At 31.6% G+C, this 19,123-nt stretch overlaps 1 protein-coding gene across 5 annotated transcripts in view; it reads left to right on the top strand.

The window, feature by feature from the left end:
* The window catches only part of Sdccag8 (SHH signaling and ciliogenesis regulator SDCCAG8), a 233,922-nt gene that overhangs the window by 90,696 nt on the left and 124,103 nt on the right, over positions 1–19,123 (top strand). For all 5 annotated transcript variants that reach the window (XM_076832046.1, XM_076832047.1, XM_076832048.1 and 2 more), the window contains one exon: positions 16,762–16,904. In XM_076832046.1, coding sequence (XP_076688161.1) covers positions 16,762–16,904 — 143 coding nt within the window. The remainder of the gene's footprint in view (positions 1–16,761; positions 16,905–19,123) is intronic.

A 19,123-nucleotide genomic window follows, 5' to 3' on the forward strand; every position in this document is an offset into this window, starting at 1 on the left:
TATTCACTTGTATATTCCTTACTTCAGTGCCTAGCATGCAATTAGGGGCAAAGTAATTGAATGGATGGATAGGCGGTAAGTGGCCAAGAGTTCAGGACCCCAAAGTGAATTGTCTAAAGTAAAATTCTCATTTTACTACCTACTCTCTGGTGAGCTTGTATAAGCTACTTAATATGTCTATTTTCTTCTCTATAAAATGAAGATAAATGTAATTCCTATTTATAGGATTTTGTAAAATTTAAAGTAATATATGTTAACCTCATAGAACTATGCATGGTATATAATAATTGCTCAACAAGTATTAAGAATTGCCATTTTACTAATGTTGTTAGGATTCTTAATCATAATCTCTTTCTTCATCCCTCTAGCTATGTTTCATTTTATCTAGTTCCTTTCTCAAATCACAGTGATAACTAAATATGATACTTTGGGTATGACTTGACCAGTATATGAAAGTGCAGCTATCAGTGAAGCTCACATTAATCTCATTTCAGAGCCAGATATTGCCTGGATTACGTGTTTATTAGACACATAATCATTGTTATGTGCTAACACATCAGAGTTCTCACTGTGAACTTTACTGTACATAAATTCAGTTAAAACCCCTAATTCACATATCTGGTGCCCTACAGTTGGGTAGTAAGTACAGTCATTTGTATTTACCTCTCTAAAACTTGCTCATTTTAGTTAGGTCTGTTATATCAGCTTAACCAAACCCTTTTGGATCCTGTTTTAGATATGTCACCATAGTAAAATTACTCCTCACAGGTTTATATCATAGGCAAATTTGTTCAACATATCCATGATGTCCTGTTTAGACAGGACAAGTTTAAAGCAGTTTAAACAATATATAACATGAAGAACAGGGCAGAGTCCTGTGATCTATAGCTAAAGATGTCATATAGCTTAATATGTTCTAATCTCTCCTATATATGATTTGTTTTAACTGATATTTAAGAACCAATATATTTGCTCTCCTGTTTAAAAGCCAGGCTTTTGCCTTCCTCAAAATAATATTAGTCAAATCAAAAAACTTTTTTTAAACCTAGTATGTATAATTAGTGTGCTTAGGTACTATTGAGCCACATGACAGATTACATTGATGGCAGACAATACATAAATTAGGTATTATGGTTGAATATGTGGTCAATAATTTGAATGAATGAATTTATCCCTTTATGGAGGCAATTAATTTAAAAGAACTGTGCTCAAAATATTAACTAAAGCATCTACTTCACATTTGGGAGTCACTTGCTAAAATTAGCTAGAAAATATAGGTTATTTTTGAGTTAAGACCAAGTACAATAAATTCTTAAGTTCCTCAAATAGAATTTTACAGAAATATTTATATAACCCACAGCTAAAGTGAATTTTCTAAAAACTCCCCATAAGGTGAGATCACGTACACCATGTTTCAGTACAGAAGGATTTTTTTTTTCAATCAGTTATGTCTCTATAAATAAACCCAGTTTTGTTGTTAAAAGTTGCTAGTCCCTCTTCACATAAGAACATCTCATTAATTTTGGTGAAAACCTTCTAACAAAATAAGGTTAAATTGTCTAGTTTTCCAGTGGAAGAAGATTCATTTGTGTCACCAGCAAGCAGAGCAACAGCTAAAAGGTAAGCTGAACACAGACATGCTGTTTAGATGGTCCGAACAGTCTGCTTCCAAGAAATAGCATTCAGGTTAAAGCCTGTGGATTTGAGTGTTTTAGATATGCATTCAGTAATACTCTGCCTCTACTACTCTTTTTAAGTTTTTAGAGCCAGAGCATTGACATTGATGCTATCTGTAATCAAGTACACCAAGGAGTAACAGAAACTTGGTAGGTGGAAAGGGAGGTGAACTCAGGTCCAGTATATCTGTATAGGGAAGAGGAGGTGTTGCATTCTATTGTCTGTACTGTTAAGTGACCCCAGTACATAAAAGGGGTTTCCATTACTCAGCTGTATGAAGTTGATTTAGTGAAAAATCAAAATGTGGCTTTCTATAAAATAAATCATTCAGTTTAAAGTGAAAGACTGAGAAATTGTCAAGGAGGTTTCTTGTTTGGGGAGAAGAGAAACATTTTATTTTGCCCCAGCACTAGCACCAAACAGTAATGTTAATAAAAATAAAACCCAAGAAAAATTTTGATTAAGAAATCATGTGCCTTATGAAACTTTTTTAAAAAATAAAAGGAGGCTGAATCTTAAATTTGACTCTTAAATCAGATTGGAAGTGATTGACAGAATTTAACCAAGAGAATACACAGAGCAAAAAGAAAAAAAGTTGTTGTTGAATAACACTTGTCAAAAGAGAAACAGATGATGTGTTTTCTTTATTGCATTTAAAAATTAATTATTGCCAATAGAAATTTGTTTATGCTTGCAATTGAGCATTGTGATATGACTTTAATTCACATCTGAAGAAAAATGAGTACAAACAAAGAGTTAGAACTTGGGTTTTAGTTCAATTGAGTGGACTTGACTTTAGTAAGTAGTTTAATCTCCCTGAATCCCAGAGTTCTCATCAGTAAATAAGAGGATAAATTAAGCAGATGACTGAGTGTGATCTGTCCCTAAGTGTGATTTATTCCTTTCCTTTTTTATTTTTTTCACGTTTTCCCTTCCCTTCTTTCCCCTTTCCTTTCTTTCTTTTAGTGGTGTTAGGGATCAAACTCAAGGCCATGTGCATACTAGGCAATGTACAGTTTATTGCTAAAGGCCTGCATTTTTATTTAACAAACAAACTCTTGATATAAATGGGGAGTTCATTCCCAAATGTTTTAGAACCTTTTTAATAGAAGCACACTTTATAAAAAAAATATAACCACACAATATTTCAGGAAGAGGTATTTTGTCATATTAAAATATATATATTAAAGTCTTGAAAGTTAGGTAAGTTAGGTACAATACAACCCCAATGTTTCGATGTTTCCTAGTATATTATCTTTAGGAATAAGACTATTTAACTAATTATTTTTCAGACAATTCCTACAAAAGTGACACTGGGTTACTGATGAATAAAACTCTTAGGAGTTTGAATCTGTAGTAACAGAAAAGCTATAAAAATTTATGCATTACCTAGGAGATAATATAGTTTTGCCAGAAAAGCCTGTTTTTCTGGTTAAGAGTAAATTGGCTGATTTTTAAATAACTTTTAATAGCTGATACCATAACTGAAAACTATGGTTACTATTGAAATGATGGACTTTTTTTTTTTAGCTTTCTTTACAAATTGTGATTTTTGTAGTTGTCAGTACTTTTATAACTATGCTTAAATTTTTTTGATTTTTGAAAGCATTTCTAAATATTACATTGATATAAATATAATCATAGTATCTGAGAGAATATTGCATTTGAAGCATAAATGAAAAATATAGGAAAGTGTTGAAATTCCACATTACAGTAATCTTTAGGCTGTTATTCATTTGAGATAATAGTGTATCAGTTTTGAACAATTTTTTTCAAAGACTATTTGATTTAGAATTATGAAAAGTATTCTTGTTATCCTTTAAACTTTTTCATCTCTTAACGAGAAACAATTAATAAAATTTATAATCAAAAAAGATTTTTCAGAGCTGGAAATAAATAATAAACTTTATATGTTTACATTTTCTTATAAAGTTTTCCTATGGAAAAATCTGATATGACATCAGAAGAGCAATATTTTTAACTTATTTATTTTGATTTTGTGGATAGTTAAAGTATCTTATTTGAGATGCCTATTTTTCTCTTGTTTATTAAATTATTTTAGTGTGGTTTTTATATTTACTCTTAATTTTCACATTTAGTTTTATTTCTACACATGGGGATTGCAGTGGCAACACCGTAATTAGTAGTAATCAATGTGAACAAAGTTAATTTTTATTTTAATGTAGTAGCAATTGAAATATTCTATTGGAAAACATTAATATTTTCAATTGAATTATTCTACTGAAAAGTACTGATAGCTTTAATATAAAGATATAAAATAAATAAATCCCAAAATATAGTAATATCATGTGAAACTGATAATTTGGTTTAACATGAATCCTAGAGGCTTAATATTAATTGTCTTAAAAGACAATTTCCACTCTAAATTTTTACAAGAACTAAACTGGTGGCAATGATTTCTGTTATTTATTGTAGTCTAGATGATTAAAAGTTTGAGGGGGGAATGATATGATATATTGCATCTATATTGTATCTGCTTTTATATCAAAATAATAGGGAATCAGTTTATATTTTAATAACAATATAACACAGTGAGAAGGGTGAAACAAATTGATTATTATACATATATTTGTATATAAATGTATGTATGCATGTAAATCAATATGTATGTGTATGCATGCATATGTATATATTGACTATTTGGAATGTGTGTATATATGTGTGTGTCTATAAAATGCACATAGTAGGCATATAGCATGTATGCAAAAACATTTATTGTGTTTAACTAAGGACTTGGGAAGGAAATTTTTTCCTTAAGAGAAGGAATTTTTAAGGAAATAAATTAATAGTTTGCTTTCCTAAATTGGAATCATTATATATTTGCATTGGATGACTTTCTCAATTGATGATAAAACTTGGCATTGGATGATTTTCTCAATTGACGATAAAACTTGTTTAATATGGTGACAAAAGTCAACAACTGAAATGGAACTCCCTTTATGACTCTGTGATATGTTTCTTGATTTGGAGGTAACTATGCATTGCTTTTATTTAGTAACTTTTATCAACCACCTTTTGTACTTATTAGATTGTTCCTCTTATGGGAGAAAAAAAGAATATAAAACAATGTTTTAACCTTTGAAAACACAGTTATTTTTAGATGGGGATGCCCCACCAGAAAACAGAATTTCCTATTTCTATTATAGTTCATTTTAAGAGAAACCACTCCAGATTTACTTTTCTTTTTAGTGTAGTTACTGTAGCAAAGTTATGTGACCTTTTGTTTTGTTTTGTTTTTAAACAGGACATAAATTTAAAGTTGCTATTAAAAAAAAAAAAAAAGAATTGTGTTAATGTGTTAGCAAACACAAAGATACCTTTGCATCAGTGACTTTCACATTGCAAACAGTGGGGTTGTCTTTACTAGCCACCCACTGCTGCCTCTCTGCCAAAGGATTATGGCTGGCCCATTCTCAGGGAAGAGTGGGAGGAGTCACAATTTCTTCTTGGCTCATTTTTTTAAACTAATGTTCCAAAGGTTACAATTATATAGCATAAGTTAATTTAAATATATTGCATATGGTTCATTTATGCACATATGATAAATTATGTATAATATATATTTTAACATCTGTATATTTAGATGTTATATATAAGTATATGTATGTAAAATTAATTTTATATATTAGCATTTTAAGTAGAAAAGGGTTTCTCCTTTTATTAAATTGGAATGTTGAGTACATTTCCAATATAAATTTCCTACTAGAAAGTGGGAACCCAGATTGTTATTTGTTTTGAGCCTTGCTTTGTTTTAAGTTGTAACATGGAGAGTTCCTTTATATGTACACCAAGCAAAGGAATTGTATTAATATCTTTTTAGTTGTATCTTCTACACAAACATAAAAACTACCATATTTAAATATTTCAATATAGTATTAAAAATATAAAGTACTATATTTTATGGCATGCAAAGAAGATTAGATTCCACAGGATGACCAGCTTTATCAAATAAGGACCTGCCAGATATACAAAGTACTTTGAGTTTATTGATTCCATTAACATGGTTCTTGTGACACAGTTATGAACAAAATGTAGAAATGTTCTCTTGGACGGTAGTTCAATAGGTGGATTTGTAAGTGATTGAGCAACATGCCCAGGACATATTTACTTGTAGAATGTTAATATTTACTTATAGTAGTCCTCCAGTAATCAGGTGTCAGCAATGCACTCAACTTGCAGCTGGGGGTTGGGGGTGTTAGGAAGCTGTTATCTTTGCCATTTAGCAGACTCTTGATGTTTATAGAGACAAATTCCAAGATTTTTACAAGCATTAAAAAAGCAATTCAGGGCTGGGGATGTGGCTCAAGCGGTAGCGCGCTCACCTGGCATGGGTGCAGCCCGGGTTCGATCCTCAGCACCACATACAAACAAAGATGTTGTGTTCGCCAAATACTAAAAAATAAATATTAAAAATTCTCTCTCTCTCTCTCTCTCTCCCTCTCTCTCACTCTTTCTTTAAAAAAAAAAAAAAAGCAATTCATTCTTCCCATTAAATGTAGTGAAGAAAAACTGATCCCTTTAACCTCTAGGATGTTTATAAATGTAGAACAAAAATTATTGGTGAGGCTGTTGAGATAATTCCTACTACTAAAATAAACAGTATATTTCATTATAGTAGAGTTTCATCTCAGGAGCTTCTAAATTCAGCTTGAAAAGTAAATATTCTATATGATCAAAATAACTATAAAAATCTCATAAATTGCTCATAATTTAATAGTCTCAATGGATTTGCATGGGTTGATCTTTTTCTGTATTTGGTGCCATGAATTCCTGCCACATTAGAGTATTCATACAGTCTCAAATTTTTAATTCACATAGCTTTACTTCTATGGTTGGGATATATTGCTTTTTTTTAAGAGAGAGGAGAGAGGAGAGAGAGAGAGAGAGAGAGAGAGAGAGAGAGAGAGAGAGAGAGAGAGAATTTTTTTAATATTTATTTTCTAGCTATTGGCGGACACAACACACAACATCTTTGTTTATATGTGGTGCTGAGGATCGAACCCGGGCCGCACGCATGCCAGGCGAGCACGCTACCGCTTGAGCCTCATCCCCAGCCCCTATATTGCTTTTTATTTAGACTGTAATCATATAAACAAGTTGGCTTATATTTAGGGATCCTTTGGTATAAAAAATTATACCTGCTTCTTAGATGAAGTTACGTATGGTTTTGTAGAATGCTCCTCCCATGAGAGGTACGCATGTATTGTGGAATCTACTAACCAAGGGCTTAGTAGATTCACATCCCAGTTAAAACCCACTAAGTTGAATAATGAACAAAGTCACCTAATCTTTCATTTCCCTTTTACTATTACTCACTATTACTCCAATATTCCTATAGTAGTAACATTAATTAGGAACCATCTGAATCTAGAATAAGAATGAATGAAGGTTGAAATGTATAACATAGCAGGGTGATATGAGGTTGTATCTGCTGAGGACCATTGGCATCAAACTCTAGAGCAAAACAGGGAGCTTTAAAGTAGAGAACAAAGGACTCAACCTGGGCAAGAGGTAAGTGTGTTTCTGAAGTAATGGGTGGCTGTCTTTTTATAATTCTTCTCTTGATGAATTTTCTGGTATTGAACCAAGGCAATATCTATTCTCAGATAATTCTAAACATCCACATTGTTGATAGTTGATAAATGGTATGATCAACAATTAGGAGATTTATAAATTAGACTCCTTTATTATTTTAAGAATTTTCCATTCATTTCAACATTGTCTTCTTTAATGTCAATTTTTAATCCACAATTTTGGGTCATCCTTATCCATTTTAATCCAGTTATCCCCATCACTTTTAGCCATGTTTATAGTACCTTATCAATTCTTTTGCAGTGCATCATTTGAAAATTTTATCACTTTTTTTCTTTTATAGTTTTTCAACAATCACATCTCATTTAAGCTTTTAGCTCACCTAGGGTTATGTTAATGTTCCTTTACATTGCCAACAATACTAAAACATCAACAGACAAAAAAGGTCAAGATTGCTGTATCTGTGGTGTTTACAGTGTAAGTGTCTAAGCATCCAATGCCTGGAATATTGTTCATATTTTCCCCTTTTGGTTATAATAGAATTAAGGTCACCTCAGGGCACCTCTTTTTTTAAAGAAAAAAAAACATGAAATTTATGAATGGCCTGATATTTTATCTGTGATAAAAACTTACATTCACAAGAATACCAAACAAGCACTTTATCTGCCTGTAGCATGCATAAAGCATGCATTGAACCAGTCCAAATGAGTAAAACTATCATCTGAACAGGTAAACTGACCACAGAGCTGCACTCATTCTTATTTTTTGCCACTGAATCCCCCAGTATGATATAACAGTGCTGTACACTTGGCTGAATCAAAAAGTCTGCCATATTGTAACAATATAAAATCAACTTTATATCAAATGTCTTCAATTCTTCTCTAGACACAGTTTTAGAAAGGAATTGCTTTCCTACAATAGTCCCATCTCATCTGTTTTGAACATGTGTTTTGACTGAGAGCTACTTTAACTATGAGTAAGTGCTTTTGATTTTAAGAAATCAGTTAATGCTACTTCTTTTAACATTATGTAAAGAAAACTAGTTTTTAAAATTCTTCAAAATGTATTTCCTCAGAGTATAGGTTGATTCAGTAGTTCTATTTGAAGCAATTAAAAAACTGCAAATTTTCACAAAAATGTTACATATTTGGGAAGACTAAAAGGTCAAGTTTCATGTTGACTCATGCTGGTATGGAGTCATGATATAAAAGATGTTGACTTTGAGACCTGAGACTGACCTTCAGGATTTCTTCAAGTCACTAACCCTAAAGTATCATGGAGAAATGCTTCTTCAAAGTGAACCATGACCAGTGTTTTGCAATTGAAATTGAAGCACAATATTTGATCCAGACCATCTGAGTTATATTATTTCCCTATATCTCTATGTTATTTTGTGTGTTCTATCTATGGCAAATTGTAGACCACAACATTTTAGAAAGCAGATGTCATGTCATTTCCTCTTTATTTTCTATTATATCAGTTTTGTTTAGGGAGAGAATATGGTATTGTGGAAGGATTATGGGACTTAAAATCAGCCTAACCCAGTTTTGAATCCCAGCTCTGACACTGTATAATCTTATATAAGTTACTTAACATCTGTGAGCTTCAGTTTTCTCATCTGTAAAACAGAAATAGGATTCTTATTTTTACAAGATTGTCATGAACACAAAATGAGATTTTAAAATACAAAATTCAAGACAGTGCCTGGAATGTAGTTAAGTACTCAAAAATGATAGCCAATATCATTGTGTCTACTAGGCCCACAATAAAACATATTAAATCATTGTTGTATGCCATCAACAATGATAGCTGTGAACAAGATTTCTAGAATGGTTATCTGGATCCTCTCCATCTTCTACAGTTAGAGAGGATAATCGCTTTTGGTGATTTCTAAAATGACTACTACTTACAGTATTCTCCCCTGCTTCTACTTTGGCCAAGAGTCCAGTTTGAAAAGTCTTAGAAATAATTTTATATATGCTATACCAGTGATATCCAATAAAATTTTCTGTGATGATTAAAATAATTTTATACCTCTAATATCCAATATAGTAGCCATGATCATCGTATGGCTACTTAAACTATGATTAATGCAACTGAAGAAACATATTCTTTTTTTAATAAGCTGAAATGTAAATAGTCACAGGTAGCTAATACATCTCTAGACAAAAAAAAAATGATTTGATAAAAATCAATCTTAACATCTACAAATTAATTAAAGTGGATTTACAACTGGTGGGTTGTAAATTTTCAATGCTTACATTCTTTTTATTCACAGAGGACATGATAGAAACTATTGTTTCTTTCTCAAATGATAGATTATTATGAATCATTTTTCAGTATCATATCCTACCTTACTTTTAAAAATATATTCTATTAAAATGTATTCTATTAAATTCTATTAAAATTGGTTTCTGAGTGATAAATTTACATTATCAGAATTTTTCAGCTTCAAAATCACAAGTTCTTTCCTCTAATCGTGCAAGGACTTTTGGGTTCCAGTCTTCTTAAACTGCCTTAATTTTTTCTTCTATCCTCATTCCCATCTTCTCTCATATAAATAAATCACCTTCTATTAAAATTGGTAAACAATTTTTAAGTCACATAATATTTAGTAGTAGGGATGAATAACTACTCTTGGAGTCTTGTAATTCTTGCTATGCTTCTTTTGCTTTCCAGGCAAAGTTATCCTTTAGATTTAAGGTAATGTATAATTTTTCAAATGACTTTTACAGTTATTTCTTTGGATATTTATTCCTAGGAAGTAAAGAGAAATGTATAATAGACATTCTCTTAATGAAACTCTTTCTTTCAATTTAGCTTATGTAAAAATACATATATTTTAAATCATACATAGTGCAGAATGATTTTAAAATTGCAGGATTGTGGAATCAGTTTTATAGATTGAAGCCAGAAACTTTTAAAGAAGAAGACTAGAATAAGAACAAATAGAAACTATGAGTTCATCTCACATAGTAAGGATCGGTATTGTTTTGTGAATGAAATGCTTGTTGCATTTATACGTGTGTGTATGTCTCTGAATAGTGATACAAAGTTGATTTCTTACAACTGAACTTGGTAAAAAAAAATTGAAAGCCATTGCATAATTCATGTTATGGTCTGGTAGAGGCAATAAAGATAAAAGATTTGGTTCAAAGCTTGTGTACACTTCTTTGGACAATCATTCAGTGTCTTTGACCTTCAATTTCTTATGTATATAAACAGGGAAACCTACCTTATATATTTCATGTAGTTGTTTCAAAGATCAAATAAACTTCCAAGGTGATATGTAAGTTGTAACACTTCTATTGCTTTAAGATCAAAATTTTATATTGACAAAACCCAGTGACTTGCATTAGCAATCATTTATACTCACGTTTATGAGCCTGCAAGACAACTGAGATTTGGTGGCTGTGTTTGCCTGCTTTAGGTCTTGGGTCATGGATCATCTGGGCTATGATTGAGTTTGGTTCCTTTCCATGTGTATTCTCTCTGTGGTCCAAGCTGAAGAGGCAACAGCTACAAGGCATGTTCCTCTTATAGAGAATTATCAGAATAGGAAAACAAAGCCAAACCATATACACATCTCTGACATCTGCTTACATTTTAGCCATGAAAATTCTATGGCCAATTGAAATCTTAGGACTAAGCCCAAAGTCATTGTAGGAAAGATACAGAAAGATACTGTATTCTGGCATCAGTGGAAGGGAAATACAAATGAATCCTAGTGAACAGTAATCCAAACTACCCAAACTGAGTACATCCACACTTTTGTTCACTGCTTAATTTTCAAATATGAAAGTACAGTCAAGAATCATTATGTATTTGAGGAATCATCATGTATTTGAGGAAAGTCTATAACATAATAGAATGCCTAAAATAGACAAACATGGAAGGAATAAAAGGTATCTTGCTTTGTTTTGACTGTGTTCCCCAAAAGTTTATGTTTTAGACCTTCCTTGATGCAGCAGTACTAGAATGTGGAGCTTAGTGGGAGGTGTTTGGGTGGGGGCTCTTCCCCCATGAAAAGATAAATGCTTTTCTCACATGAATTCTTGCTTTCATGGGACTGGACTAATTATTATAAGAGTGCTTTGATAAAAAAGCAAGTTGCCCCCTGTGTTCTCTTTCTTCTTGCACACCCATTTGTCTTTCCACTTCTCACCATGAGCCCTAACCATATGCTACTGTCCAGTCTTGGATTTCCATCCAGAACCAAGAGCCATAATAATCCCCTTATCTTTATAAATTATTTAGTTTTTTATATACTATTTTAGCAACAGAAAATGAACTAAGACAAACCTGGAGGAAACAGAGTCAACATATGATAAGTAGAAATTTAAAATGCTGTAGATTCTAATAGGGAAGTAAGATATTCTATCCTTAAAATAAAAATAGTATGCTATGTAAAAGGATCCGTAAAAACAAGAAATAGTAAATGGTAATGAAAAATATCGTATAATTTTCTTCTTAAATTTAATAGACAGTTGGGAAGATGAAGTAAGTGAAGTTCTTAGATTCTAAAAGTTAGAATCCAAAGACAAAGATTTGAAAAATGTAAGTAAGTTAGATAATCCATCCAATAAGGCCAATAACTAATATCTAGAGTTATAGAAGAGGAAATATTTATGTTTATGGTATCAAAATTTAACTTTAGAATTGTAATACAAGATACTGTCTTCAAATTAAGAAAAATAAGCCTCAAGATTGACAAGGACCCATTGAAAACAACACATAAAGAATGAAAAAGAGCCTATTCCAGGGTCTAACATAGTAAAATTTTTAAAATCATGGGAAAAAAAGATAACTATGAAAGTTTCTAGGAACAAAAAAAGTATTAGGGATCAGAAAAATATAGTGCTTTTCAATTATAATATTAGAATCTTGAAGACAATGGAGTAGTTTCTTAAAAATCCTGAGTGAACATTAATTCAAATAGAACTTTATACTCAAGCCAGATTATTAAGTTTATCATATAATAACAGCATTTTGAAGCATACAAATATACCCCAAAATTTATTTTTTCTTATGAAAGCTATCTTGAGAATGTAGCTCAATCTTTCTCTACCATACATACACACACACATATACACACACACACATAACACTTGACACAAGCCAGAGATCAAAAAAGCTAGACATAAAGCACCAAGGATACATGAGGGATGGTTATAAAGGAACTTATAGTTTATCCTTATTTGATCATTTGAAAAAATATTATTGATACATATTTGGCAATACTGTTTGAATACTTTGGGGGCAAATATCAGTTACCTAGAAAAATAAACTATCAAAAACTTAGACAGTCAGATATGATGACACATGCTTATAGTCCCAGCTACCTGGGAGACTGAGGGAAGAGAACAGTTGAGGCCAGGATTTTAAGGGCAGCCTAGGCAAGACCCCTTCTCAAAATAAAACAAAAGACTAGGCAATTAATTTCAGAAATAATATAGGAAAATTAAAGTAATGCTCATCTTAGTAGTGAGCAAATTTTCCATAATCATAATGTAAATGAACTACTGACTAATGATTAACCAAAAATTTTATATGGGAGCATAAGTTGGATATGTAGGGTAGTTGGTATAAGAGACCTTAATTGTTCCTTTTTTTAAAATTTTTTTTTTAATTTAGTTTTTTGAGAGAGGGTTTCATTATGTTGTTGCCCAGGCTGGCCTCAAATTCCTAGACTTAAGGGGTCTTCCTGCCTCAGCCTGTGTCACCTTTAATATAGGAAATTAACTGTGTCACCTTTAATATAGGAAATCGTTGTATAATGTCTAATATTGCAAAATCAAAAAATAGCAATAGAAACATGTCATTTAAAAATATAAAGAAAAATAACAGAACAGTTAATAATGTGCCATTGGAGATTAGGTTTGGAGATAGACCAAAAGACACTGCTCTTCTTTGCTATGAAAAATTGAGTACTATTTAGCTCATGTTAGGTGCATTACTTTGGTAAGAAAAATTAATCAATAATAAAAATAAAGTCACATATGTCCATTATTAAGAAAAAACTTTCCACAGTGTGGAAGAATATTAACAGTAATCAATCTCCGTTTCTTCACGTCCCATTCCTGGTACTCTTCTCCTAACCAATTTTAACAGTTCCTACTTTAAGCTGTTTTGGTGGCTATAGTCATTTTTTTTTTTTTTGAGGTACTGGGGCTTGAACCCATATCCTGTACATGCTAGGTAAGGGGTTTACCAATAAGCTATGTCTTCAGCCAATCTATTCATGATTTGAAGAATACCTTTTGGTAAGATACAGAGCTATCTGGACCTCCCTTGCCCAGTTGGCAAAAGGATAATGATGTAAAACTGCATTGTAGACATGCAGGTTAATAGTGTACTTTGAGAGTAACATACAGTTGGCCTATGACTATTGTTGGTCTTTCATTCCTGAGCCACCATATATAGCCAAGGAAACAGCCCTGACCTAGTTGGGTGAGGCAAGGGGTTATCCTGCCAGTGGGAGCATGGCATTTCTGGCAAGAGATTTCTCTTCTAACTGTTGGAGTTGGTGCCATAGCAGATTTTCCTGACACAGGGAGTAAGTGTTGAGCCCTGGTCCAGCTGGTTAGATTATTTGTTGGTTTTTGATTATCTGCACCAATAAGCTGTTTTGCTGGCATGGATAATCAGAAGCAGGTAGTAATTTTCCATCTTCCTAACAAAAATGCTTTTTGCATTTTAAAATTATAATAGATAAAGTTTTCTTCATTTTTTTAACAAAATAATATTCTGTAGAGGAAACAAAGGAGAAATTTTATTGAATTAAATCAATGACTTATTAAGGATAGTCAGATACTGTTAGGCAGATCATTTTTCTACTTATCCTTTTGCTGGTCTTGAAAGATATTTTAAATAGGGAGATAAATCAGTGGTAATAATGATACTAACTGTCTCATATCTCTTATGTGTTCAGCACTCTGCTAAGTACTCGTCATCCCATTCAGTCTTCACAGCATCTTTGGAGCTTGCTGCAGTTATCACTTTCATTTTCTGCTAAAGAATGTATGATATTTGAGCGACTTGTCTGAGGTCACAGAGCTAAAAAGTGTCAGAACTATGTCTGAGACCTGATTGTGTTGGCTCTTGGACCTATGTTCTTTATCTCTGACTGGATTTCAGTGAGCCTCTGACTTTTTATTACATGAGAATAAGAAAGCAGTTGATTTATACTTAAAACCTAGTTACCACTCTCAGGTATATATGTTACTTTTATTGCACAGTGGTTTCAAAACTTATTGTATTTATTCTTTTTAAGAAAGCTCGGATTTTATGTTTTCTATCATTCTTTTTGTATCCTCTCCATTCAAAATTCTGAAGTCATCTTTGGTCTCTTTCTACATTCTGCCTTTCCATTTTTTTCCCCCATAAAATCACCATGTTCTCTTCAAATTTGTGTTTAAAGTCTACTTTTCCTGTCTGGAATATTAGAACTATCTCCTCATGGCATCCCTTCTACCATTACTTGCCACCTTAAACTGATCATAGATATTGATCCAATTTGTAAGTGCAGATTTTTTCATATTGCATACCTTTTCTTTTTTTGTGTACTGGGGATTGAAGCCAGGGTCACCTTACCACTAAGCTATACCCCTATGACCTTTTTATTTTTTTATTTTGATACAATGGCTTCCTAAGTTGCTGAGTCTGTCCTTGTACTTGTGATCTTCCTGCCTCAGCCTCCCTAGTCACTGGGATTATGGGTGTGTGCCACTATACCCAGCAGTATTTCCTATTATTTATAAGAAAACTATAGCTCTACTAATCTCTTCTTCAACACCTTTCATAATATGATGTAAGCTTTCATTCCATGAGTTTTTGTACCCTTACTTTTTCACTTTTCTTGTCCATGCAAATTTATCCCTCATTTGGCATGAATTTTCTTTATAATTCATTTGTCATTGTCTCTATGACTTGTATTTTGATAGTCGTTGTGTGTATACATGTCTCATTTATCCATGTTAAATCACGTGTATAGAGATTGATACTGAGTTCATCATAGTAGCACAGTTTCTTGTAAATTGAACTGTGTAAAAAAATTAATGATGGAACTTCTGAAGTTTTAAAGTCAACATGTGATTCAGATTTTATACTTCTTTGCTTTTGTTAGTTCCATTTAGGCAAGTAAAACTTAATAGACTTTTCCAGTATGTTTTCATATCTTTAATTATATTTAATTATGAGATTAGAAATGTATTAGTATTAACTTAAATAATTTAAAATATTTTAAATAAATAAATCAATTTTATTTAGTATTCTGGTCTGAAAGATATAGGAAATCTACCCTGGATGAAAGTGACACATTCATTATTACATAGGTTTTTTAAAAAAAAAAACAATATTTGAGAACTTGTAATAAGTGATTGTTGGTAATGTGTAGTTTTGATGGGGATAAACTGAATACAGTATTACAAATGTAAGAAAAAATATAATGAATTGTTTATCTTATATAATATATTATAGTGGGAGATCATTCAGAATAATGAGTAATGACATAATTTTTTTAAAAATATATTTAAACAGTAAGTTTAAAATACTCTGCTTAAGCATAATTTTGTTTTCCAAAAGGACATTTTTTGTATGTATCAGAATTACTCCTTGCTCTCTGTTGAACTTGAAAATGTTTCTGCTCTTTTTTTTTAACTTTGTTTTGTTGTAATACAGACTAAATATTTTTAAATGTTCAGCTCTATTTTCTTTTCCTTAATTTTATAGCTGCTCTGTGATAAATATTTCTACTTAAATTTGTAAATTACTTTAAACTGTGTTCTATTTAAGATATTTCTGCTTGGAAATATTTGAGTTTTAAGGATAATTTATTCGTGAAACCAAACAATAAGCTATATAAATTGTCATATATTTATATGTTCATTTATTAGTCTTAAGAATGTTTTGTTGTGTTTTTAAATGCAAATTATATTGTAATATTATTTTAGCTCTGAAATCTCATATTCTTGTAAGCCAAAGGTTCTCATGCTAAATTATTTTTTCCAAATAATATTCAGTATATAATGATGCCTTCTTCTATACTTCATGTTTTCCTAAAAGATACCTAAAATATTTTTATATTTAATTTGTTTTTTATAACATGTAAATGAAACCATCAATCTATCTTTCACAGTAAAAAGTCACTTATCCGATATAAATTATGACATGTATCTGATCAAATCTCTTAGACAAAAATGTTACATTTTAAAGATTGTGAATTTTTAAGTTCCAATGATTTTTTAAAGGGAACAAGCTTTAGAATGAAAATGCTGATTATTCGTCTTGACTACTCTTATTTAATCATTTCATTTTAAGAATCAATCTTAATGTTACAATCCAAAAAAACCTCACTAATGTGCATTTTTGGATGTGCAAATTTCCTTTGTCATAAAACAGAAGCTAGCCTAAATTTTCTAATAATTTTTCATCACATTAAAATTCATGGTAAAAATAAAAATGATCTAATTTTGAAGTCAAGTGCACATATTTGATATAGATGCTTCCCCCCACCCTTTCTCTCTACCTAAGGAAATAGAGAAATTGAGACTAGAACTGAGTGAAAGCAAGCAGCACATGGAACAGGAGCAGCAGAAGGCAGCCCGGGCCAGAGAGGAGTGCCTGAAACTAACAGAACTGCTGGGCGAATCTGAGCACCAACTGCACCTCACCAGGTACTCCCTAATCCCATTATGCACCCCAGCACTGATTTCATTCCACTGATTTTTGCCACAGGCTTCCAAACAGTTGTTAGAGTTAGTCTTAGTCATTCAATTCACACACAGCTTTCAAGCATATTAAGAAAAGTGGAGATGTGGTAAGTAAAACACCCAGACATGTGAATGATAAGTGTGGCAGGGATTTACTGATAGATTACAAAACCTTTCATTTACCATGCTCAAATATTTAAGTGATTCTCTATCAATACAAGCAAAATGACATTTTTTTCTACCACCACCACTCCTCTCCTGTTAATCCTGTGTCTAATAAAAATGTTGAAATGAAGTATCTGAGGAATATGTTTAGGAAAATAATGAGATACTGTCAGTAGTGAAAGGCACCGAGCATAAGAAATCCTAAGATGCAAATTGAAATGGAGCTGATACAAAATAAGGATCTGCATCTTAAAGAGGTGTAAATTTAGAGATGCTATCGATTGGCACTATCCATGGTCAAATCATTATTGCGATCATATTTACACCATTGAAGTTTCAAATTGCATTGTTTCCACCATGAAATTTGCAATGTGATCATCATTGTTGTAAACTTTAGTAAACATATAGCTCAGCCCTAGATTAAAATAAAACTCTCTAGGTTGTAAGCATTGGGAATTTGCTGTATTGGAAGCACACAAACACATGCACATACATAAATACACAAAGGGAAAAATTCAAATATAGTCGATATATCACTTTACCATGTAAGTGGTTTCTTCTCACTTTGAGTTTTAGTACAGTTTTTCAGTTTTCAGATCAAGCCTTTGGGTTTATTCATTCTTAGAGTTTTTCAGTTTGCAGAGAGAATTTTGTCTAAATACACATGTAAGTTTATGATATTTGATTTAGTTTATAAAATAGAAAAACACTGGTCTTCCAATTATAGTACTGTGTTGAATTTAAACTATGAAAGGGGACTGATCCCTTTTACATTAAATATGACAATGTAATTCTGAGCACGGTATGATAACAGATGGAGAAAAGCACCACTTGAACAGCCTGCATTTGGAGAAAAAATATTCTAGAGGTTGGTGAACCTCCCAAAGTTTTGGGTTAGTGTTAAGATGCCTCCAGTTCTGTTAAAATCAAACTTTGTTAAAAACATTTTGTTATGATAATAATCCAAATGTTTGACACTTCCCTATTTAAACAGTGAAAAGAAAAAGAGATGAAAGAAAGAGATAAAAAATTACTTATACATGTAAAAAAATTCAATAGATATAACACTTTTCTGAGTAAATACTGCTTAATACTACAGAATAGTTTTAATACCTATTATCACTGTGAAACTGAGAACATAATATTAACATAGTACCTACAGCTATTTAATCTTAGAAGTTTCAGAATTTACTTCATCATGATAACGTAGATGTCTATTCTTTTCTGTCAGACTATCGATTGGCACTATTCATGGTCAAATCATTATTGCGATCATATTTACATATTTACTGAGAACCAACCATTTTTGTGCTAAGCACTACTGACCCACAGAAATAGGACAGCTTTTAATGTCTCAGTGTAGCTCAGCTTCAGTAAATAAATATTAATGCTAGTTTTGCCCCTTTTGCCATTCTCTCTTATTCAGAGAGTTAATTTCTGAAGTCAAAGTCTGTAGAGAGTTTTTGTGAGCAGTATCAATTTGTACTGTTTGACAAGATCAATTTCTTCCAAGTAGAGCATATTAAGATGCAGCAACTGCTGAAAATGGACAAGTGGTAACTACTTCCTTTGTTCTTAAGAAAAACTGTTTTGCTTTTGTTCTTTAGAAAGCTTTTTTTTTCTGTTGTGCTGTATTTACACTATTTCTACAAAAATTTAAACCTAGTTTTATAGGAAATAAAACACAATTACTGATTTTCTAAGTGCATACTCTTTTGTAAGCATTTCGTATTTAATGTTCATGGTTTGTAAAATCCATATTTATAAATTTAAAGATGACAGTTAAAATGTAAGGGATTGTACATATCTCTCCTTGGAACTGAAAATATAACTTTGTTGTTGGGTTAAATATTTTTGAAATGCTTTTTTTGTTTTCTTAAAGAGTTTGCTAGACCTCAACATTCTTTATTGATTCAGCATACCCAGGTGTGTAAATGAGAACCATTGCATCTTTTTTCTTCAGTGTGGACCAGCTGAAATATATAACTCCCACACAAATAGTCAGTTTCAAACATTTT

This window comes from Callospermophilus lateralis, chromosome 13 (assembly GCF_048772815.1).
Source record: "Callospermophilus lateralis isolate mCalLat2 chromosome 13, mCalLat2.hap1, whole genome shotgun sequence".
NCBI lineage: Eukaryota > Metazoa > Chordata > Mammalia > Rodentia > Sciuridae > Callospermophilus > Callospermophilus lateralis.